Raw genomic sequence first — 25,364 nt, 5'->3', positions numbered from 1 at the left:
TGAAAATGGGTGTGTGCCTGGGCCTAGCTAAGCCTGCCCCTCTCTACTTGTCATTGGCCAGTTCCTCCTCTCTCCCTTGATTGGGGGAAGATAATGTGAGTCAGAGTGATGCTGTAGGTTTTATGGTCAGAGGAACCTCCCCTTGTCAGATTGCACACAAATCTATTTCTGACCCAAATACATATTTATCTATGTACCATTTTTCTAATGTTATAGGTCCAGTTAACATATTTTCTGTAGCACCAAACCATCCGATCCCTGTCTTTGTACGATGTTGTGTCCACTGATGACAGAATTCTCCCCTTTTCATCCAGATAACGACCTCTAAACCTTTCCAGATTTTACACAAATGTGCACCAGGGATATGGGTTACAGATGATAAAGTGTCAGATTTTTAACATGCATACATTTGGAGTGAGACCCTGTTTTCCGCTAGCAACCCCCCAGAATACACCACAGGGTCCTAACGCCTCTCAAAATGTTCACAGAAAAATCACAAAAATAATGATATTACTTATATAATTCTGACACGTCCGCACTATGAGTTATCTATCTTTTTAAAATTATGCCCTGGTCAAAAAGGGGTGTGGCTTCCCCCATCACAGAGTGGAATAACTGGTTTATCCACTTCCCTCAAGCCAGCTTGTTCACAGAGGCACAGCTGCCCCCCAGTTTCTCCCAAGAGGAAGCTATTTTACGACGCCCCCAATATAACATTTGCCTGAGTCCACGACAGGCCTTTGTTCAACTCCCTGTAGTCCCCAGCTGCTCCACCCCTAATCTAATCAGAGAGGTGACAACTCCTTTTGGCAAGGGGAAGAGTGGCTGAGCAGGTTTCAACTCCTGTCGGGGGTAGTTGTCAGGCAGAATCCAGTTTCATTAAGCCAGGTTTCAGCTAAATGTCACTTTTTGTTCCCAGTTTAAATCAAAACTTACAATTTTTACATGTACATTAAATAATTACTTCCTTCAAGTCATTTCAGAATATAGTTTTACATTGTATCCACCTCTTAGCAAGTCTTTCCTTGGTCTGGTTTTGTTTCATTTGTTCAGTTTTACACAAAAGTCTGGTGGTTTTAAAACGCCAGCTTTCTGATAGTGGTGAGAACTGGTAATGCAACCATTTTTGGGATTAAGAAAATGAATTCCCCACAGTACTGAGTTGCTTTTTTGGCAATCAGCATTGCCATTCTCAATGGTTTCAGGCTACTGTGTGTGTAGCCCAATGGTGGTTTTAGGCAGTGCCCTCCTGTGCTCACAACATAGGCAAAAATGGGTGGCAGCCTATTCTTCATGTTTTCCCTGTTCACTCTCTGGGGAGTTCTGGCCATCATGATGTTTTCCATGCCAGTACTGCACAGTTTTATTGTAGGGCTTGGATGCATGAGTAAAAACATCCCACAAATAATTGACACTAACATTAACATTTTGTAGCACTGTAGCATGCATACTTATTAGGTGAGCCTTATGATTTTGATGTGAGGATAAAATGGTTGCAAGATCAGTTGTTTCATCGGGGTCCAAGAGTCAACTTGAGCAGGAGTAGGGTTGTAGCCCAGTCTCAAGTTAAGGATGACTGGGCACATGCCCAGTTCCCAATTCAAAGGGATCCCAAGAGAATGTTATATATGCATAGAAGATAGAATTAAGCAGGTATTTTGTGAGATTTCACTTTTCATTTGGTGAGTGTGGCTACTGAGTTGAGAGTAATGGTCATGGGTGATTTCAACTAAGACTGTTTGATGTTTAGGAGGCTCACACGTGTGTATCAATAGGGAAGGAGAGCTTATAGAAGGGATTCAGCAATGATGTGTGTGATGTTTCTGGTCTGTGAGAAAGAATTGATGGAAATGTCCAGAGCAAAGGCTACCAGGCTGTGTTCTGGGGAACATGTAAATGGGAAGGGAAAGCCTAGGCTATGTGTCGTGGGAACATTGCAAGATGTGAGAAGCCAACCAATAACCTATGATCTGCCACACCTTAGCCAAAGGAGTCTGAAGTGCTATCAACAAAGATGCTCACTACTTCAAGTTGAATTTCTCTGTGACAGTAGATGCTGAGCAAGTACCAATATCTTGGTTGGGAAGCAGAGCCTGGCTGGGTCAGTAACGCATTTGATTAGCTGCTATCTGAAAGAGTTGTAGAAGGAGCCAGTAGGATTCCCAGATAACTGAGTCATGGAAGATTTTGCTGAAACCAAAACCAGTCTTCTGAATTTAGAGCACAATGTTGTATACTTCTGACATGAGCTTGGTTGGAGTCTAGAAGTAAGAAAACCGGGCCTCTATGATGACTAAGTGAAGAGTCCACAATTTTGCAGTAAGGTGCTGGGATTGTGTTGCATCCTTGATTTTGGGAATACTGTCAAGCAGGACCACTTTTAATGTGGACCAGTCTGGCAAAAGTCTAGCTGTTAGGGAGCCAACGAGGCAATGTGGAATAGTCCAGTGTTTCTAGGCTTGGAAGACATGTTATCTACCCAACCGTGGAGTGCTGAATGCTTCATAGATTAATTAATTTGACAGGTAACGTGGGTGAATTATTTGTGCCTGATACTAGTGAAGTATTTGGACTTCAATGCCTTGGATATGGAGGTGAAGATTTCATTGACCCAGAGCACAGGCACTCTTGTAGGATGCTGTTAATGAGCGGCTGAAACGGTTGCTCAAATAGCAGTGCACTGATGGGTATGTAGCATAACCTTGTGTTTCTAGTAGAGAGTCATGGTTACGAATCTCCTACGATCTCCAGAGTGGCTACTATTACAATTAGCCCTCCTGGCCTGGTACCCAATGTGAGATATAGGTTTGACAATTGTATCATTGAATTTGTTGTCAATGATTAGTGTTTTAGGAATGATTTTGCAGATGTTGTCACTGCGATTCTTTTTATATAATTACCAAGAAACCGTAGCAGGTAGGGCATTTTCAGCAGGCCTGTAGTGAGTGGTGAACCAGATGGGAAATTTAAGACATGGTGAAGTAAGGTTGAAATATGTAGTAGTGCATAGAAGCAACGGGAGTAGCTGTCAAGCATATGTGTTATACCGCCTACTTGGTGTTGTGGGATAATACAGATACAATGGTGTTTAGAGGTTGTACAGGACCATAGTCTATGGGCACACTATTTTTAAAGTCACTGTGCCCCCATTTGATGGAGCAGTTGGGTTCATTGAAGCCATGCTGTTATATTCATAACCACCAAAAAGTGCAGCAGTGGATGTCAGGCTCAGTGAGCAGTGATGTGAATAGTAGAATCATATGGAAAGAGTGCAGTGTTCTTCAAATGTGCAGTGTAGTTGAACAGTACATTCAATGGTGTTTACCTTTATCAGGTACAGTCATACTCATGTTTTACAAGTCCCATTCAGTTGGTGCAGTGCCGTTCAGTGGCACAGAGGTGCTGGTATGCTCATGGCACTGAGATACTGCTCAAATGTTCGTAGCTATAGTATGGGGTGACCAAAGAGATCATTTCATGTAATGGCTATTAGCGAATGGACATTGTTATTTGCCCCCTCCCAGCCAGTCAGAATGTTCAAAAGTGCAGTCAATAACTACTTGTATCAACTGCAAGCTGAACGTTCTGTCTTCAAAAGCAAACAGGGAAACAACAATGCAATTTCAAGGCAATATTTTTCTTAACAAGACTCTTCCTCTCTGATAGCAGCTTTATTTTTATGCAACATCCTATTTAACACAAAAAAGAGAAAGCTAAACAAGCACAGGAACATGCTTTCACTTTCTCATAGAGAAATCCTTTACTTTTACATAGCACCTTATACATGCATATGTTAAAACCATTCCAGTATAACCAAGTTTGCACTTTAAAAGCTTGCCTTATGAAGAAAACGTTTTTTTAAAAAAATATTTGCAAATTAAAACACATCTAATGTACCAATCCAGTGTGTTTGTTTACTTTACTTAGTATTAACATAACGGTTTTACTTCAACAAAAAAACTAGAAAATGTTTATTGCTATTATCACTATGTGCTAATAGACTCATAGACCTCGGGAGGGGTCATTTTCACTTGGTTTAATAATCTTCCCCACCTTGTGGCCCTTGGCTTTAACTTAGGCCATAAATTGGTGGTGGGTCATTATCCTGCAATAATGACCCTTCCCATGGTCTATAAAGCTCTAAAATGGCGCTTCAAATCCAAGTAAGTATTTGTTAAACTGTGCATGTACTTGGTTTTTGTTTTGTAGCAGTTTTTTATTAGAACATGGTTTGAATCACCTCATAATTTAAAAATGTCTCCAATGCAAGACCTCAGCCTGGTGTCAGAATCTATCAAATGGCAGGTGCATATGTTTGCTTGCTAGTATTTGTTAAATCTAAATGTTACCTTAGTGGGTGCCCCAATATATCGATGGTAAGAACCAAATAGACATTTAAAATCCCTCATGTGATATTGACGCCTCTATTCATTGTAGCGAGCTATTTACATTGCCTCTCCTAACACACTGTGCTGCACGAAAGCGAGCCCCATTGAGAGACATAGTTCATTTGTTCATGTTTTTCTTCCTCATTAACAGTGTCCAGACAGCCGTGGAGTCCTTCTGCTCAAAAAGAGATTCGTAAGTAAGCCCAGGGGGCACCACACTGTTTACAACATTCCCATAACTGTGGATTATGTTATAAATCGGTTGCTTTGAATAGCAGGGAAGCGACCTTGTATCTAATTGCATTGCTTCTGTATGTTTCCTGCCGCCACTGACCAGGTGTTCTTAGTCTGTAAATCTAACAGATGAGCAGTTATTTTTGTGAAGGTTTTTTCGCATTGCTCGACCTATTGTGCACCAATTATGCATGATGCAGATAGTCGTGTGCAATTGATATGTGATGCATATAATGATTATAATGCCTTCATACTTTTGTTTAAATAGAGTGTCTCTTCTATTGCAAACGAACACGTGATGCCCTTAGCATAGAGTAGTTCATTGGGTGTCTGTACAAGTGTGAATCCATGTCAGGATCTGTGTCCCAGGTGAAATGACTATGGGCCTAAGGAAGATGGTCAGTTTCAAGAAGCCGCATTACAGGTGGAATGTGATGCTTCTCATTGTGTGGTTGTATACATCACAGAGTATAGCAATTTGTACAGAAAGAAAACCAGAGCATGTGCATAAATCACATCTATTTATATACCCTGGGTGTGAATCAGGAATGATTGTCTACACTTTCATAAACCAAATGCTCCAACTCTATAGAACATATTTTGGGCCCGATTCGTGGAATTTTTGCCCTGTTCAAAGTGAATTTGCACTGCCGAAAAGTGACTTTGCTCTGCAGACACAAACCCTGATTCGTGGAATAGTGCAAAGTGTGGGCAAAGTCAATGAATAGCTATTTTTGCAGTACAACATTTTCAGCAGTGCAAATTCATTTTTTGATATTAGCAAGGCAAACCTTCAAGCACAGATTGCTCTTCTTGAACTTAGCGGGTGGTCTGAACTGCCCAGGACTTTGCACCCTTGCTGCACTCTTACCCCGTGCCTCGTATGCATCATTAGAGGCCAGGGTGGAGGCAAAGCTCAAAACAGACAAGTGGGCTTGATTTACAAAAGTGTTCTTCAATGGGAATATCCCATTAAAAAAAGACTCCACTCCCCTACCCCCAGGTCGAAAAGATGCTGGGAGGGGCGTGGGCTCACAAACCAACCTCTTACAGGTCCCCTTTTGTGAAGAAGGATAGTTGCGTGTGGTCAATGCTGGTCACAGAACGCAATGAGATGTTTGCTTACCACCTGCTGAACTAATTTAACCCGATGTACATAACTGGAGTTAGTAACACAGAAAGTTGAACCGCTCTTTATTCATACACCAAACTGGTAACATTGTGATGCGTCATAAGTGCATTTGATCTACTGTGCTTTCCTTTAGTGAAGCTTTTTCAACACGTAAAAAGATCTGACACTTATGTCCGGACTTTGTGTTGTATAATTAAAGCCATAGGGGGTAATTCATGGATTATTTGCGCTGAAAAAAACGGGATTTGTGCGCCATTCTGCCCGCAAATCCCTGTTTAACAAATGGGGATTTGCAGGCAGAATGGCGCCAAATCCCGTTTTTTTCGGCGCAAATAATCCATGAATTACCCTCATAGACAATTTATTGCATTCCCCATGTCACAACATAACAATAATATAAATGTAACCATTATATAGAGTGTCAGGCACTCCTAAATAAGCAAGACAACAAATGTAAGAAAAAACACTGTAAGCAAATCTTCTTAAGATGTGAAGAATATTTAATATGGTTAGTAAATGCCGACAATATGCACATTGGCCAAATATCAGAAAGCCTCAAAGTAGCATGGCTCCCTCTCGGTCAATATTTAGATGCACCAGAAGCAGACCAGGTAAAGAAAGTCCATAAAGTACGAAACAGACATAAATAACTTAATAGATAATATTCAATGCATCTGGTTGCATTTGCATTTGCTTTCGTATGCGCACATGTCTTCATTCTGGGGCGGCGCAAATCATGTAGGCAGCAGGCAGCTTAGGTAGTGATTTTCTGATCTTTCTTAAATTAGACCTTGGGGGTCTCAATTCTTCTCAACAAGAGGCTACATGAAGATACGCGTGTGTGCCTGTTGCTATTCTCTGCAAGGTATCTCTTCATTATGGCTTCCCTCGGTGCACGTTAGTTCACTTACATTCAGAGGCAGATTCTTGCATGAGCATAATTTATGCTGTTGTGTTAAAACAGTGTAATTCACAGAGCTTCTCTATGGTACACAAATCCAAGATTCTTGTTAGGTGCAAATGCTTGTGTTGCTGCTTTTGCATTCCTGCTTGTGTTTATGGTGCCGCAGGGTGTCGAGCTGTTCTCCACAAACCTGTGGTTAATCTGTTATTCTGTTACCGAAGTACACTCTTACATTTATACTTTTGCTTATAAAAGGGATATGTACATTTCAGAACAAAGTCACACATTGTATGAATTAGCTTTGTGTATTATCTGAAAGCATCAGAGTTTTTCTCTGTGAATTATTCCATTTATGGTCACATGGCATGCCATACTTTCTTGTTATACCCAATTGTTTACACTGCAACGGTATCTATGCAAAGAACACTGTTTTTTGGTAGAGATCGCTGAGTCATGCATGGCCATACACAAGAAAAGTACTGTACATGTTCAATGTCCATGTATCGTGCTGACTACATAAATTAGACAAATAAAAACATCTCACAATCACAACTTTTTGGGATTAATAACAGAAAACGTTTCATGAATTGAATGATGGTCATAGGTCTTTCATTAACAGTATCAGTCAATGGACCCCTTTGCGTCTCACAGTGAGCACATAACCATCTTCCTCTAATGTTGGACTATGTGTCCAATGTGACTTCCCATGGGGGTCCATAGAAATTGGGCCTCATTACGAGGTAGGAGGTAGCCATGGTGCTATTAGCACCATGGCTATCCCCTTGCCGCATTCCGTGTCCGGGTTCTCGAAATACGGACTTACCGAGTCATTCCAACCTTGGAGGACCCGGTAAGTCCCCATTCCGAGAACCATTCCCTATTCCCATTCGAGCCCCCATAGGGCTCAATGGGAATGGGGATGGAGCTAATAACGGGCCCGCTAATAGAGGGCCCGTTATTAGCTCCCTGGTACCTTAGCGGCTCCCGCTAAGGGTGCCTGGTAAAATCAGGCGCCCATAGTGAGACCCGCTAAGGGACCTCAGAATAGGGCGGTAACGGTTTACCGGCACTGGTCTCCTTACCGGTGCCCGTTTACCCTTACCGCCCACCTCGTAATGAGGCCCATTGTCTGTTAAACTCAAGTACATTTTTAGTACTTGGCACTTCTACTTTATCTTCTCATAACTTTATTGTTATATTTCGTCGCCAGGCAAGCTTGATTTTGTAAATGAATGGCATAAAAGCAAAAGGTGATTATACAATATAGCAATCTGTTGAATCAATTCACATTTCATGATCCATACGGGACCCTCATTTCATCAACTCGTTGAATGAAACAATACATATTGCATACACAAACACTAAACATTATTTTATAATAGTGTCAAAAGAACTTTTAAAATGAGATTCTGCTCAAACAAATTGCAAATGGGTGTAAATCTGCCCCAACAACATCTAAAAGTATCAAGCACATTTGGGATAAAACCATTCTAAATGGAAAACGCGACACAAGATTATGCGCGGTCTTATGGAAAATTTATTATATGTACACATCTCTCACAAAGTCAGTAATGTCATTTATTATATCCCATGATCCCACAGAACATCTCTTTACTAATGAGACAAAAACCAAGAACAAAAAAGGAAGCCACATCACCACCGCTGTCCATGATTAACCCGTAGTGTGTTGCATTATGTTTCAATATATGCCAATAAAGCATGTGTATTCTAGTAGCAAAAGCATAGCAATCCTCTACGCAACCCCTGAGAAAGTTGGTTCAGAAACAAGAATGGAATGTCCAGCTGATGCACCCCTTTAAGTGAAATTGTTTGAATGAAGATGCGATCAATGATTTAGACTAATTTTACATCTTCTCTAACGTCCTTTGTTGTGTCTCATTTGGGTTTGGTAAATTGGTCTACAATTGTTTAAATCACTTGGGAGTGAATAACTGCTGGAAACATAATTACAATACTGAAACCAGATGCTTATAAATCCATAAGTATTTTGAGACTACACCAATCTGAAAGTAATCACTAGATGCTCCATATCAGACCACTTTGAGACCCTCCGTCCTAGTCTATCTCTGCATTCAGAGATCCTACAGTAGCAGCTTTCAGTGTGAGAAGAGGACGGACTTCCTGTTTCCTGTTTATATCAGTTTCCTGCTGAAGTTCTTGCAAGTTGCTTAGGGAATTCAAGCACTTTCCTTAGGGTGTACATTTTCCTGGATGTCCAGATCCAATGGCGGAATTAAGGGCTCTTGCAATTATATTTTCTCTATGGCATTCTTTGCCCCCTGTTAGCACCTGTATGCCACTGGGTGCCACCATTTATGTTCAAACAAAGCACACAAACAACATGTAAATCAAACCGTTACACAGTAATCCACTTAAAGAGCTACTCACATACGCCCTCTTCCAGCCCAGCTTCCACTCTGCACCTGTATACACACATAGATAAATTCAATTGACTCATTAGCAAACACTCCTCAGACCTACTATTTCTTATAGAGACATGGCTGAAACCAAACCACACACCTATTGTTTGGAAAGATTTCCATTCATGGGTAATATTTCCTCCAGTTGTCCCCCCAACTTTTTGCTTTTGTCTGACCATCCTAGCCTGACTTCTAGCAGTGGAGCCCAGCCCTCTGTTTTCCTTCACTGGGCTTTTGCTTATTTTGCTATGGGAAACTGACATGCCCTTCAGAGTACCATTACTGGGAGACTTAGTTTCCCTCAGTCTTTCACCTTGTTGCCATGTGTTGTTAACATTTTATCAGTGCACAATGAACCTTTCAGTACAGTGCGCAAGTGTCCCTTTTTCATTTTTAATGCCCAAGACACCCTCAAAGGATTTTTGGTGAATGTACAAGTGTGCCCAGGGCAGAGCCGGTGGCAGCAGTTACTTTTAAAGCATTTTTGACTCTTTTCTGTGGTCCAAACCGTGTTTACTGCATTTGGCCCAGGACGGTGGCCTGTGCCAAAAATGGCCATACTACAAGGTAATTTGTTCTGTCCTCTGGCCATTTGGCCCCTTTTCCTTCCTCAGGTCAAGCAGACCTGGGTAGTTCCTTATTTGGTTATGCAGACCCCAGCGCAAACCGAAGCTTTCGTGGGCTTCTGCATGCCTTGCGTGTGTGCGCCCAGGATGTGGGCTGGAGATGTCTATTTCCAATACACATCCTGGGTGTCAGGATGTCTGGTGTGATGGGATGACGTGGACCACTGTGGTCCGTGATTGGTCCACGTCTGGGATGGCTGAATGTGAGCAGATCCCTTATTGGTTTGTTTTGGCGGGAAGGAGATTTTGGATAAGAGAAGGCACTCTACACCCATCCCAGGTCAATCTTCTGAGTTCATACCGAATTTAGTAAAGGAGCCAAGTATCCTGAACTGAAGAAGCAGATCCGTGGAACCGCTGGTGACCCACTAAGAAGGTTTGGCACCCTGAACCCTCTGTTGTTCCGTCAGAGCCCCTGGTTCTCATCGATCACAGAAGGCCTGCAAGGGTGCTTCGACCCGTTGGAGTAATGGGGCTAATTACTCTCGGCACCTCCTGCTTAACCTGTAAGCAATCCTTTTCAAAAGTGTTCCTGGACCGCCCAGTAAACTGACCAGCTCGTACAGGACCTTCGCCTTGGAACCACCGCCGTCTCAAATTTTGACTTGAGCCTTTGGGGACCGTAAGCTCTTGATAGAAGGCACTCCCCTACTGAGTTTCGTACAGCTAGCATTCCTAGTTCTGGAATTAGGAGAGTCTACCTGAACCCAAGCATACATGGTTCACCTGTCACCCTGCTCTGTTGATGATCTTTTTGGGTGCCTTACTGCTTTGCCCCCCTGTACCCTAAGATGAGCTACAGTGGAACTGGCCCAATCCCTTCACCAGAACTGGAGAAATCGCCACTGTACACCACAGACTGAGGTTCCGGAATGCAGCCCCTGAAAGCTGTAGAGACGGTCAACTGCGGGATTCGGACCTGCAAACAAACTAGACTCGACTGGCGAAGTTTGGTCCAGACTGCGCCCAGGGTCAGTGAGTACTTGCCGATGGCCCCTGGGGTATTCATAATTTGTTAAGGTTGCCTGTGCTACCAAGCTATTCCCAATTTTTGTAAATTGCTCTGCCCTCTTGTGGAGACCCTCCTTGAATAGTGATACCTTATTCTTCACCAACTCACCCAGCTTCCTGAGTGACTACAGCCCCTTAAAGAGACCCTTTTGGACCTTAAAAGCATGATCAAGTGCTCCGACACTGAATGTTCTTTTGATCGCAAGACTAGGGACTGGACTGCCTATTAGTTAGGGTTTGAACTGTTGAAGGACTGCCTAAAGTATATTCACACTGTATGACCCCCTTTCTGTTGCATGCTGTGGATCTCTACTTGTGTAATATTCCTTTAGGCCAATAGTTAATGTATATATGTTTCCTAGTTATTGCTGTGTTAGGTTTGTTAATATTGCTGAGTTTTACTTTGTGTTTGAATTAAAAGGCCTTTAATAAATGTATATATTTTTTTTTATATATATAGACTTGTCTGAGAGTCCTTTGTCGTTTTGTTTACTTTGTGTGCTTAGTGTTGGCTTTCGATCACCCTCACCCCTCCTGAGACCTAGGGGGTCATTCTGACCTTGGCGGTAGGGGTTAACGGGGCTGGTAGAGGAGCCGGCCCCGTTAACCTCGTACCACCTCATTATGAGTTCTGCTCGCGGGACCCGCTTACGAGTTCTGCTTGCGGGACTTGGGTAAACCAGGCATCCTTAGCGGGTCCCGCGAGCGGTCCAGCATGCTAACAACGGGCCTGTCATTAACGTCATTGTTAGCATGCTCCCCATTCCCATTGAGCCCTAAAAGGGCTCAATGGGAATGGGGAGGGGTTCCTGGAATGGGGAAATACCGGGTTCTCCAAGGTCGGAATGGCCCGGTATTTCCCCATTCCAGGAACCCGGACCAGTACCCGGAATGGGGGTAGCCATGCCGCAAATAGCGGCATGGCTACCTCCAAGGTCGCAATGACCTCCCTAGTCTTGGCTGCCGCCAATGCTACCTTGATTGGTCTGGCTTGTCCAGAAGGTTACCCTGTTCCAAGAAACTAGGCTGGCCTTCTCAACCTCTGCCCACCAGGTCAGAGTTCAGAAATCCAACACCTATTATCCCTGATATGCTTCCCACACACAATGTCATTCACTAGAGAAATTTCCCAAACAAACAAGGTGGCAATATCTATAAATGTAAAAATATCCATTCATACTTAGCAACCCCACCGCACATACACTTCCTTTGTAGCACCCTCTCCCTCGCTTGCTAACCTTTATCACACTCACACCCCACCTTCATCCACCTAATTTACTGCCCCAACATGAAATTCCAACTTCCAAACCAACTGGCCTGACTTCACAACTGACAACCACATCTTCCTATGCATCAATATCTACCTTGGTGACCTCTACCCTGTTAGTTATAATCCAAAGTGGAACCACATTGTAAAGAGTATCCTGACTCAACTCACCTCCTATATCTCCACACAACTCATCACCTCCCCCACACAATTAGCTGCCAACACCCTAGAGCTTTTGATTTCAACAAAAAATCATGTCTCTGTGGAAATTCCAATGTGCTTGTCATGGTCTGACCTCTATGCAAATCTCTTCACGGTCACTCTTCCAAATGACACTGCTCCCCCTACCTGCCACACATCCCCCTGACTTCTAAGCTAGACATACCAAATACTTAAGGTAGCCTGTCTAGCATGCCTAGAAGTCATACTAACATAGCCGGTCTATTTGTACTTCAATGGCTTTGAGGGTAGTCTGATTATATTGCCTAGAATAGCCTAGGAGTGTAGCTTGTCTCTTCACACAGATGCCCTGATCACACAGCAAGATCAAAGATAAGCTCCATATGAGCTTAAGGTACATATGAATGCTCCACTCTGGTGAAAATCTGCCGCAGGCACGGCCTTCCATCCACACACGTTAGAATGCAGCTATGACTATGACAAATCCGGTCTAGCTGGACCCATAACAGATTTGCCTCCTTGCACAAGACTTGCCACAATACCTCTGCCACTACAATACAGCGACAATCTATGGCAATATTTGGTCTAGCCGGGCACATAATGAGTCTCATGCACTAGTGCACTGTTGTGACATCCACATGCCCTACTTCTTGAGTTGCGTACTGGAGCCTAGCCAGCCCACCTAATTCCTAATCTTGACCAAATGCACACATGCATTCTTAGCCTTGTCTGAGAATTTTCCCACACCTGGAATTCGGTCCCCAAAGGTGTTCCCACCACAATCGCGTTGAGGCCATATACATGGGAAAAGGTGCTATATAAATGGCTACTACTACTGCCACTCATACTACCCAACTCCTCACCCCACACACATCTCTTCATTCTCCTCTTCAATTACAACACCATCATCACAAAGGCACTTGGCAAAGTTGTCCCTGTCTAATCAAAAAATCCCTGCAACTGCCACTGATAACAAAGGTTCAACAGTTCCCTCCTCTCTAGCAAGCAGGAAGCCAGATGCCTCGAAAGAGCCTGGCATAAGAACCCATGCCCTGTCACCAGGACACCACTCAGGCACAACAAATATAAAACAGCCATACCCAATGCCAAAGACACCCTCTACCTCCAAGAACTTCCATCCACCACCAGGTATACAAAGAAACTATTCAACATCATCAAATCCATTTCCAAACCACAATCCACAGCTTCCCCACTGCCATACACTGAAAGTATGCAACTTCCTCGTGGACTACTTCAACTAAAAAATACACATCAAGCAAGCCTGGTACCAAACATTCCAATACATGGGGCACTTTCCACCCCATTGAAACAGACAGCCTTCATCACCCTTACTGCCAAAAAAAACCTCCACACTTCCTGGATGACGAATACTCACCTCAAGTTGCATCCAATTGCATCGCCACCATCACTACACACTGGCTCAACATCATCAACTCCTCTCTCTCACATGGTACAATCCACTCTCCGCTCAAAACTGAAGACACCTCACCCCTCTTCAGAAAAACATCTTTTCAACCCTTGCTCCCCGAAACCTACTGCCCCATTACTGTCCTGCCATACCTCACCATACCTCACCATAATCATTGAAATATGTTGCCACTGCCCAACTGCAAAAACACATCACCACAAACAACCTCCTCAACTGCTTCTAATCTGACCTTTGAGCTAAGCACAGCTACACTGCACATCATCAATGACTTCTACAAAATCACTAACAAGGTACACACAGCACTACTCATACACCCTGACCTCTATGCAGCCTTCAACATCTTCAAACACACCATTATACTCCACATCCTATCCTACAGGATAAAACTCTCAGGCATTGTCTTTGATTTGGCTGTGCAAATCCTGGAGATGATGGGGATGGACTGTGGTAGCGGGAGTCATATGTTGATGTCTGTCTGGTTTGTGAGGGGTATAACACTGGCCTGTGGCCTGAACAGGCACAAACAGGCGAGATCCTTGTTTTTGTCTGTTCTATGCTAAGGATTCCAGCCACGAGGATGCCTAAAAAGCACTGGAGAAAAGGATGGTGAGTTGGGCAGTTGAGTGGCAGGGCCTGGTCATGTGATCAGTGGTCTCTTGAATGCTGTCTGCCTGGTGCTGGCCTGGAGTCCTCATGTAGTCACTCAGAAGATGGGATAACTGGTGGTGGGTGGGGAAGCAAAAAGGCAGGACCTAGTCCTGTGAAAAGCATACTCCTAAATAATGATTGTTTTGTGGTGGCCTGAAATCCTATTATGGCAACTCGGAAGTTGGGACAACTGGTGGTGAGTGGGGCAGCTGCGTGGCTGGGGCTGGTCACCTGACCAGCATCCTCCATAATGCATGTGTCGGTGTGCAAGTATTGGCACAGTTAAGGCTGATTTCCATCCGTTGCTCTTCATTTGCACAGCGACCTGTATCAAGATAATTATTGCGACCATAATAACCGTAAAGTATAATAAATGGACCCAGGAAATTGGCTGAGACATCTGTAGAACAGTCATAGAACGGAGGATTTACATGTCAAATAAGGTTTTGGCGATTATTTGCAGTAGCTCATGTTCCTGATTATATATGAGCAGTAATTGTTTTCCTGTACTTTTGAAGTGAATTCACATTTTGAAATAATTTTGAAATAATTTGTAAAAAATTACAGATCTTACTGTGTAAGTTATTGCTGTGTTCTTTGATATTCATAATATAAATGGTATTATCGATTGTTCTTCAATTGCATATTTTGGTGCCCTTAATATTCCATTAGTGCTTTTGTTTCTTTCCCTCTTTCTTATAAAGCTTCTTTGAAAAATATTTCTCTAAGTATATCAGTTATATTACTTGCTTTTCAGAGATTGTTATTCAAGCATTGGATCCAGCATAAGTTTGGAGCCAGCAGGAAGTGTCAAATCATGGATGGGCTCTTCTGCCAGCTGGGCATCACCTTCGGGTGCTAGTGTGGCTGGCAGTGCATCCAGACTGTCCAGAGGGGATGCCAGTAGTCAGCACAGTGTACGGTAAGAGACCTTTATTGAAAAATCATGTATGGAAATATAAGGAGAAGTGTCTGGTCCTGTTTGTAGGGGTCAGTATCTTCGTTAGTCAATATCTTTCACATAGTTGACACTTCTATTAGATAATATCTTAGGAAAGTGCTTGGGCAAATAAGAAGGACATAGAATTTAGATTTTAGGACTAGGGTTCCTCAAAACTATAACGGCAGACAACAGGTGGCAGGGGAAGCATATTTAGTGAAGCAGACATGAGCAATACACTGTGTGATTGATATTAATGATGTGTTGCTTATTCTCAAGAATCCATCAAATCTGTTATTTCTATTAAGTCTTATTGGGATGGGGGTAAGTAAAGCTTATCATCTGAGATGAGATAGCAGGCCCTAGGGGAAACGTACACATACTATAAAAGTAATGTGTTGGCACAGTCAGACAGGAAAAATGTGAGAGGCTGGAGTACTAAGTGAATTTGTGAATTCTGTAAGATACTTAAGATGCAAGTGTTTCCTTTGGACATGTAAATATAATATATTTACTTTGTGTCATACAATGTATAGGCCTCATTACTGAATAATTAGAAGGGGTGGTACATATTCTGATTACCCTGTTCAAAGCAGCATTTATTTATTTATTTATTTTATTTATTTGATTATACCGCGCAAACAGCCCGCGCTCATCGCATTACAAGAAGCAAGCCCATTCCACCAGAGAAGGTGGTTAAAAGGACTGAGTGGCCAATTTTACTGCTAATGCTGCCATTTCCACCTGCACAAAATTCCTCATCCAGGAGAGAGGGGCTCTGTGGAGTGCCCCATCAGGGAGGGATCATTAGTGGCCACCTTAGCAGCTGGGGACATTTTCATATTGACCCCACATGCCACCATGTAAAATGTAACCAATTGTGGACCAGCTGTAAGATGGTGTAAAATAGGTTCGATAAATATACCGTAAAATCCACAGTATCAAAATAGAATTTGGTGTTGGCGACTCTGTGGGGTTGTGTTGAAATAACATGCGAAAGGTTGCAATGCTAATACATCGCCACCATCAGAGGCCTCCTCTGGGGAACGTCCAGTAATGTCCAGTAGTGTACCCATGGATTTGAGATCTACTATTGACAATTTCTCTAATGAGGCCCTCACATTGCTTTCTATTATATACCCACTTTGTTCCATGTCTCTACAGTTATACAGAATGCTTTTGTCCCAATAAATAAACACATATTTGAAAGGCCAAAAGAGGAATTTTTAATATTTCCCACTCTCCTCATCCAATAATATATATTGAGATGTGGGTCTAATTGTTTTTTGTTCATAGTTATCCTACAATTTTGTAATATATCAGGCAGTAGACAAGTGGTGTCTTGCACAAAGCTGCATCAAAGTCAGTTCTGAAATCTATGAAAATCTGGCACTACGAACAACCAATGTAAGCTTGTTTTATGTTGCAGCCCAATGTGATAATTAATATATTATAATGAAACAAAATGAAGGGCTGTACAGTATTATCCAGAGGACCAACACATTCAATAGAGAGTGTAGTACAAGAAAGGTATTAGACAAAAAGAGAGAGAGAGAGAGAGAGAGAGAGAGAGGAGAGAGAGTGAGAGAGACAGAGAGAGAGAGAGAGAGAGAGAGGACAACATGTCTATGTATATAGAAATATATAGAAATATATTTGATTGCTCAAGAGTTTTTACATGTAACACTGTACATAGACAGGACAAATGCAGCAATTGGCAGGTGCTGACATCAGGATGTGGAGGAGGAGGAGGAGGAGGAGGAGTCTGTTAGGTAGTTCTTTATCTGACAGTTCTAAATGCAATTGTGTCAAGCTGATTGCAAAAAACATTTTAACTGTTTCCAATTGTAGAAAAGAGGTAGCATTGCTTTTACTGAAAATAAGATAACACTTTAGTATGCCTCATAAAAAGTACGGCACTTGGGAAATTCGTTGTGATGCAGTGGTAACAATTACTGTTGCATTAACACACCACCATACTACTAATCTTTGGTGGTGAGGCAGAGGAAAAACCTCCAGTAAAATGCTGGAGGTCATTCCACTGAAATCCACTGGCTTCCATAAATGGGGACTAAAACCGCCATGCCACCAGTTGTAATCTGGTTATAATGCTGTCGGACCACGTGGCGGTAACAGTAATTCCATTTGCCGGTATTCCAGTGGATTTACCACCAGAATACCACCAAACCTGTAATGAGGCCTATTGTATTTCATGAACACATTTCAGGAAAAAGAAACGTGAGTAGGGAAAAGTGTAAGGAGATGCGGAAAGAAGTGGGGAGGTGATGGAAAAACAGAGATGTGAGCACCACCTCCCGGAGAGGTAAGGTCATCGGGCGGTGGAGTGTAGGATGGAAGCATGAAGTCAGGAAATGACATGTCAAGAATAGGATTTCAGGAAAACCTTCAGGAAAAAAACAAGGTGCTGGCATTCATTCACTGTCTCTGTAAAGCAGTTCCAAATGTATTGATGTTTCATTGTTGTGACTTCCCCAGCATAAAGTTAAGGGACCAACTTTCAGGGGTTTTTATTTGAATACAATTACATCTATATTCCTAATACAGCCTATTTCATGTCCCATAAATGGGGGGTGATATTGCATATAACTGGCATGAGATTAGGTTATTCACCTTAGTGGTATCTTTAATTGAATCCACAAAAGCAGAAGAAGTGGTTGGCTTTGGCTACATATGAACACTTGATGTCATTTTATGGGAGTTAGTCAAAATGTTACATGAGCTGAGCCCATGCTCCCTTATGTCCATGCACCAGGGGGTCCTTATATGAGGCAGTGTTACAAACATAACAGTAAAAAGGGTAAAAGGTTGACTTGTGTGATGGTGTGCACGTGCAATCTGGCCTTTTTAAATGATGCATGGCCTGGAAAGGGCACTGTGGATAGTCAAGATGGTCCATGGATTATGGTCCTTATTGTATGTTAGAGAAATGTATTTGGGACAGCAAATTGTTTCTGTACTTTTTTTCTGTAGTATGAAATTGTCCATTAATTCCATTAGAATAGTAGAAAATGCTTATGAGAATGTTGGATAATCCTATTGAGTCTAACTACTTTACTGAAAAATATAAAGTATATGATATTTGGGATGTAATCTTTGATGTCCTGGGTGTTAATCTTAGCAGTGCATGGTGGTGGCGCAAGTTATGGTCGCTTAATTTTACCATAACTGGTGATCTTCTGGGGGTTTTCGGTTTTACCTGTAACCATTATGTCCCTTTAACAACGTTTTTTCAGTGAATTCTATAGGTTTTTATGAGTGTTTCATGATGTTACATCACTGCATATAAGTTATTCATAATTCCTCTTTTCACATATATGAAAGAACTGTAAACCTAATTTAACAAATATGTTACTTGCAACAAATACTGATGTGTGTCGTCATCAGAAGCGCATGCTGGGGATGCAAGTCATGGTTGAATTGCCTACGGCATGAGGCTTGACCATGACCCCAGCCCCAACAAACCACCCCAGTTATCACTGAACTTACCCTGCATCATAGTTCAGTGTCCACTATACCCTCATAATATGGCCAATGTGGAAGCCTCATGGCTTGCAGTCATGTCCAATCTCCACAATCCATGTTGTATGGGCTTGGGCCAAGACGCATTCCCCAATAGGCAAATCAGAGTAAACATTTGTCCTTCCAGAGGCCAAATGCACAGGCAGCAAAGTTACATCACTTTTTGTTGCACTTACTTTTTGACTCTTTGAAAAAAGTTAAACCACAGGACAGATTTGCAAAAGCATATGCTTTCAGGTCCTTGCTGATGCTCCTCGCGCAAGTTTGCTGCAATACTGTCCAGCACTTTGGGCTGCAGCCACAAGGTGAATTCTTTTCCCATTTAAACCTAGGGCTTCGGCCATGCTGCATGCCCCAATAAGTAAATCAGACTAGGTAATTTTCCTTGCTGACGTCCAGGCCCACTCTCCATGCACCAAAGTTATATCACTACTTTTTGTATTTGAATTTTGATACTTTTGAAGAATAACACAAAAGACAGATTTGCAAAAGCATGCTTTCAGGTCCTTGCTTATGCTCCTCATGCAGGTTTGGTGTAATGCAGTCCAGCACTTCAGGCTACAGCAGCAAGCAGAATATTTTTTCCGATTGAACCTAGGGCTTGGTCCATGCCGCATGCCCCAAGAAGCAAATTAGTGTACTCATTTGTCCTTGTTCAGGGCCAGGCCCATTGTCCAGGCACCAAAGTTATATCACTGTTTGTTGTACTTACATTTTGACACTTTAGAAAAAATAAAACACAGGACAGATTTGCAAAACCATGCTTTGAGGTCCTTGCTGATGCTCCTCGCAAATGGTTGCAGCAATCCTGTCCTGCACTTCAGACTGTAGCCACAAGCAGAATTTATTTCCCATTCAAACCTATGCTGATTTTGAAATACTTAAAAACATAGCTGGTGTCTTGTGGCCATATCCAATTTAACCCCATTGCCAGTCCTTCGTGGTCATGACCAGTAGCCAGATTGTCTGGGTCATGGCCTGTGGCCATGATCCGGATGATCTGGCCACTGCCCATGGCCGCAGGGTATACCTCAGTCACCAAAGGTTTATCGCAATTTTGTTTACCTACATTATGACCGTTTTCAAAAATAAAACACGGATACATTTGCAAAACCATGCTTTTGTGTCCTTGCCAATTCTCCTTGCACGAGTTTGTTGCAAATCCAACGAGACTTTGCACAAACATTTATGGCTGAGTCTATAATCCTTCAAAACAAAGCTCTAAACCATCTAAAAATGTTGAGACTCCCCGCTCTAATTTGCCCCGTTTTGACAAAATCCCACCAAACTTTGCAAACACATTTCAATTTGGGTCTAAAATCTTTTTACACATTTTTGTGCAGATATGTCAATCTGCTCCACATTAATACGCTTTTCAAATATTTTGGCACCCCCCTCTAGTTTAGCCCTTCTTGGCAAAACAGCACCACAATTCGCGAAGCCATTCAGGGCCAGGTCTAAAAGGATGCTGCAAAATCTCATTAAGTGTCATTAGGTGGCACTAAAGTTATAAGCCATCCAAAAACAGCTTATCACCGACCCGGTAATGCAGAAACATGCATGGATGTCCCCGAACATCTGAGATGTTTTCTGACTTTGTAGAAGAAAAAACACCCAATGTTGGGCTTTTTATTGCCATATCCCATACCATCCTCATCACCCCTCACCTCCCCAGAGATAGTTTCATTTTTGTACAATGTTTTTTAATATGTTTTTACTGTGATGTCCGCAGACTATGGACACAGTTTGTTTAAAAAGTTTTGACTCACCTAACATTTTTAATGGACCAATTGGTGCGCACGTCTGATGTCCGCGACCATCAGGCTTCTCTCTGATTGGTCCAGAGGTGAATGCAGTCCATGAATTAGGAAATGAGTCCGCGGTTCAGAAAAAGATATCACAAATCATTTTTTAACCTACTTTTTGCCAATTTTTAAAACAACTACTGGATGGATTTACACCAAAAGCACAGTTTGGGCAAATTTGATTTTCCATTGTGTCTATGAGGATTTCCACACATTTTGGCAACCCTATATCTCCCCCCCTTGATGAAACCACACCGAACTTCATTCTTATGGGGCCACATACTTTTTTTTGCAAAGTTTGGTCAGGATTCGTCCAAGGGGGTCAATGTTATAGGCCATCCAACAGGTGCTCTTTCTATGGGTTGAGCAACTTAACTATAACTACAAGGCTGATACCGCAGGCCCTGTAATTTAGTTTACCCCGGCACCACGATCAACAGGTATGTTCAGACTCCCTGTAAGCTTATCTTTACAAGGACTCCCTGCCTTTAATTTTAATTATTTAATTCTGACCCCTCTGCCTCAATTTAATTAATTAACCATTACCCCATACTTCAATTTTAATTATATAATTCCAAACCCTCTACCCTTAAATTAATGAATTACTTCTGATCCCCTTCCCTCAATTTAATTAATACTGACCCCTACCCTTCATTTTAATCAAATAATCCTTATTCATAACTTCATTGAATGTTACCCTTAAAAAGAGAGAACAAGTAATAAAAGACCCACTCCTGTTTCCCGCCCACATCCTGAGAGCTTCCCCCAAACCTGCTCCCCATTGCTGATTAGAGATGCTAGGGGTACATGACCCTACCAGCAACATCCATGGAAAAAAAGAGGCAAACAAGGTAAGCGAAAGCTATTTTATTTTCCCACCAACTCGCAAGCTGAGCCCTGTTACCACGAGCAGACTTTCAGGCCTGTAAATCCACCAAAAGCACCCACCTGCACCTATTTTTACCCCGAACGCTTACTTGTCATTTAAATCAATTCATGGCAACACCCTACCCTTAATTTGAATTATTTAATCCTGACCCCCGCCATAATTGTAATTATTAAATTTGATGCCTCTGTCCTTAATTAAAATATTTAATTCCATCCCATCTGACCTACCAGAATGGCTGCCTTTAAAAGGGTAGACATAGCCATTTGATATTTTGAAAGCCTACTGTAAGCTTTCAAATGGCTATAATTACAGTCATGTTCAAAGGTTTTTCAGAGTTATGTGGAACAAAAGATGTTGACACTATAGTGGGAGTAGAACTGGCAGGTGGACAGTATGGACCAGGGTAGCTGCCCTTTTAAACAGAGGGAAGGAAGCTTTGTTTGCACGTTTCTTCATTTTTCTTTAATTTTACTTTTGCAATTTGAAGGTTTCTAGTTTGCAAGTACGTTGGTTTCCCTTGATTCTTGAATGTTTTGAAAAACACTTTTTTAACACACTTTCTTGTTTTTTTACCAGCGGAATTTTTTGTGGGACCATAAGATACCAGAGACTGCTTAATGTTAGTTGCCAGTATTATATAAAGCAGCAATGACAAGAAAAAAGAAAAGTTAACACATCTTAAAGGCGCATGTTAGTTTTTCCAAATGAATCTTTTAATGTGATTGTATCTAGACATCAGTACAGCACTGGTGTGAGTATCACTCATTCATTTTGTGGGGTTAAATGAAAGCCAGAAGACATAAACTGAAAGTCCAGGTTAGGCCTCTGCTGCGGGATACATTGCATCCTATGATAAGCGACATGAAAAATATGACAGGCCTAAAACCTTAACACAGAAACAGAACCTAGTCAATAGAAGCTTGTGTCTTTCTGAAATAACACAGTGAAAAGTGTATCACAGAACAGATGGGTCTTGCTGAAAATGACACAAGAAAATGTATATTAAGAAACATGTGTGTCTTTCTGCATATGAAGCCTGGAGTATGCTGAAAAGTATAGTCAGAGTGCATAGTGGAAAGTCACATTACAATGTTAATGGAGAGACAAAAGCAGCATTCTTTCAGTGAAATTGCCATTCATCAAAAGGCGGTACATTATTGCAACTCAAAGCACACAGTGGGCCCCGCAAAACTATGTTAGAATCTTGCATTCTGTTGCCTTAGACCCACTTTGCAGCACAAAAACAGACAGCAGATAAAAATATATTTTGTGAATGGCTAAAATAAACAGCCCTGTACTTTCAGCTTTCATATTAAAAACCAATGCTGTGTGCAAAGAAATAAGACATCCACTGATGCAAAATCAAAATGAACCATGAAAAGTAAAATAGACAGTATTTCAAATAATGAATGCTGATGTTTGAAAATGCAGTATGTAAGTTTAATTTCAGCCCAGGACAATGTGTGGGTCTCTTGGTAGAATGTGGAAATGACTTCCCCCACTGCATGCCTGTAGACCTCCTTATCTGAAAAGGGGATCCCTTTGAGGCGCATGCATGCCAGTTATTTACAACATCAATAAAGTGACTATAAGCCCTAGCCAGAGAGCAGCTAATGGAGTAAATGGCAGAATATGGAGAAATCAGGCGCAGAGAGCAGAGCCCGGCCTGCATCACGTGGATTCTAGAATAGAGAAACCAGCAGGGCTGAGCTTAATGAAGTGACTATAGATCTATATTGGAAATGTAATTTTCCTCCATAATTCTCGAACCAAAGGAGGCACAGAGTCCATTCATATGTCATTTGAAATTGTGATCATAGCTGCCCCAGAAATAATCAGAATCCGTAAATTGGTAAGTGGCTGATGCATCACATTAGTTATTTGAACATTAAATTACATAATCATCACTATGATACTTTTGGTGTAAACAGCGAAAAATTGCCATATGCCCAGGCAATAAGGTGCCGAAACAAAAGTAAGCTTCGCTGATCCTTCATGAGGAGAGGAATATTAATAAATATACATATATATATTTATATATCATGGCATTTATGGATACATTACAAACTTTTGCCATGTAACTACTTTTTGGTAACATTTGTCATGTAAAAAGATGTGAATCTCAAAGGGGAGTTGCAATATAGACTCCTGAACCAATCCTTAGAGAGAGAGACTAGTCAGGGGGTGAAGCGAGAAAGGTAACTGTCCAATTCTGGTTGCGAGATCATAAGTTAGCACTGCCTAATTTTCACTTTCCATGGTAGGGCCTTAGAGAGTAAAAAGGTCTTGCACTGTGGAAGAAGGGGAGAGGAGAGCTGCTAAAATCTACCAAGGAACAGCTGCCAGAAATCACAAAAGAGGGCTGGAGATTTCTATTGCTGAGGAGACTAGAACACAGAGGCTGTGATTCTTCTCTGGAGCCACAGAGGGAGGATTGCTGTGGAAGCCCATTGATTGAAGTGCTGGCCAGCATCCCGTTTTTCCCTAGGAGCAAAGCCCTGTTCAGTCTCCAGGAGTGCCAAGCCCAGAGATTTCCAAAAGTAAGTAGATTGTCCAATAAAATGTCAGTGTGGGGATCTATTTATTTAACCCATTATCTTTCATTAGTGGTTTCCCTTCCATTAGTGGGTGGCTGGAAAATTGTGTAGACGGTATATTAATGTAATTAACTCCCAAATAGATTGACACAGGGGGGGGAGGGGCTTGGAAGAATTTCAAACTGTCACCCACTCTCCTAGCAGGAAGATACAAGATAGTAATTTAAAATAATTTGGGCGCCTTGGTTTTCCTCTTCGCCCCTGACTTCTCTAATGAAAAGGGGTGTGATTATTTAAAACAAAATGCCCAACTGATCCCCCTTACCAAAACTTGGTTTAAACAAAAGATAAACTTGCCACATAAACAAAATTGATAATTGTCAACATCCCCAAACCTTACATTTCAACTCAAAAGATACTTGTCCCAAAAACGTGCTTTTAAATAAAAGGTGTCCATATCTTAAAACTAAATTCACTACTGTTTCAACATTATATTTAACAAAGGGGTGCCCTAAACCCCACAAACGAAAAATTCTAAACTGTCAACTTCTGCAATGAGGCCTTTAAGTGAGGGGGTCTTGAAAACAACAACATAATCATCCCCATTTTTTACTGTCCATCTTCCCAAACACTGGCCCTTAAGTGCGGGAGGCAGGGGGGTCTGAAAAACTAGACTTCTAAACTGTCCCCACTTCCTAGACCTTGTCTTTGAGCAGTATGGTGCTGCATGTCAATAATGCTTTGGTTTTCGGGGCTGGTGGAGAAGTACTTTGCAAAAGTGAGACCTCGTGTATCCAACACTGAACGTGAGATTTTTGTCTTGTTTTCAAATCCAACCTTTGTTTATTTCTAAGCTACCTTTTGGTGAAGAAATATTTGCCACAGGCATTTTTACAAATCTAAAATTTCAACTGCTAGCATTTTGAGTTTGCAGAGAACTCTATATATCAAGCCTTGAAGGTGAACTCGTTTTCATAAAATGAAAATTGTGCCTATGTTTTAACCATAAAACCCTCAGCTAGTAACGTTGAAGATTATGTTCTGGTATTGTGCCATATTATTATTATTGATATTCAACATACACCTACGTTCATGGGAAAATAGTTTTGATGGTTCATTTAGCCTGGGTTCCATGTTTGTGAGACAAAAGTAAATGCAAAGTGTGTTTAAAATTAACATCCTACAGAAAAGTGTATTTTGTAACTGAAGTTGTGTTTTCTGCCACAAAGAAAGTGATGTGTTCAAATAAACATAAATATCCTTTAAATACAGAGGCCTGATTCTTGGCTCACACTGTGCACGGGGGCAGGGGGGGGGATTTATGTGGCTCTATATGAGCCTTCAGCAAGGCCAGCTGTAAAATCATCCAGTC

The 25,364-nt window shown here is 41.8% G+C and overlaps 1 protein-coding gene across 1 annotated transcript in view; it reads left to right on the top strand.

Annotated features, from left to right (window-relative positions):
- The window catches only part of MYO18B (myosin XVIIIB), a 1,784,667-nt gene that overhangs the window by 1,650,271 nt on the left and 109,032 nt on the right, over positions 1–25,364 (top strand). Inside the window, exons 41-42 of the mRNA XM_069620271.1 lie at positions 4,540–4,581; positions 15,039–15,203. Of these exons, the coding sequence (XP_069476372.1) occupies positions 4,540–4,581; positions 15,039–15,203 (207 nt within the window). The remainder of the gene's footprint in view (positions 1–4,539; positions 4,582–15,038; positions 15,204–25,364) is intronic.

Source organism: Ambystoma mexicanum, chromosome 10, assembly GCF_040938575.1.
Source record: "Ambystoma mexicanum isolate Mex_15411 chromosome 10, UKY_AmexF1_1, whole genome shotgun sequence".
NCBI classification, from domain to species: domain Eukaryota; kingdom Metazoa; phylum Chordata; class Amphibia; order Caudata; family Ambystomatidae; genus Ambystoma; species Ambystoma mexicanum.
Note: the sequence above shows the minus strand (reverse complement) of the source record. Positions and strands in the feature narration are given on the sequence as shown.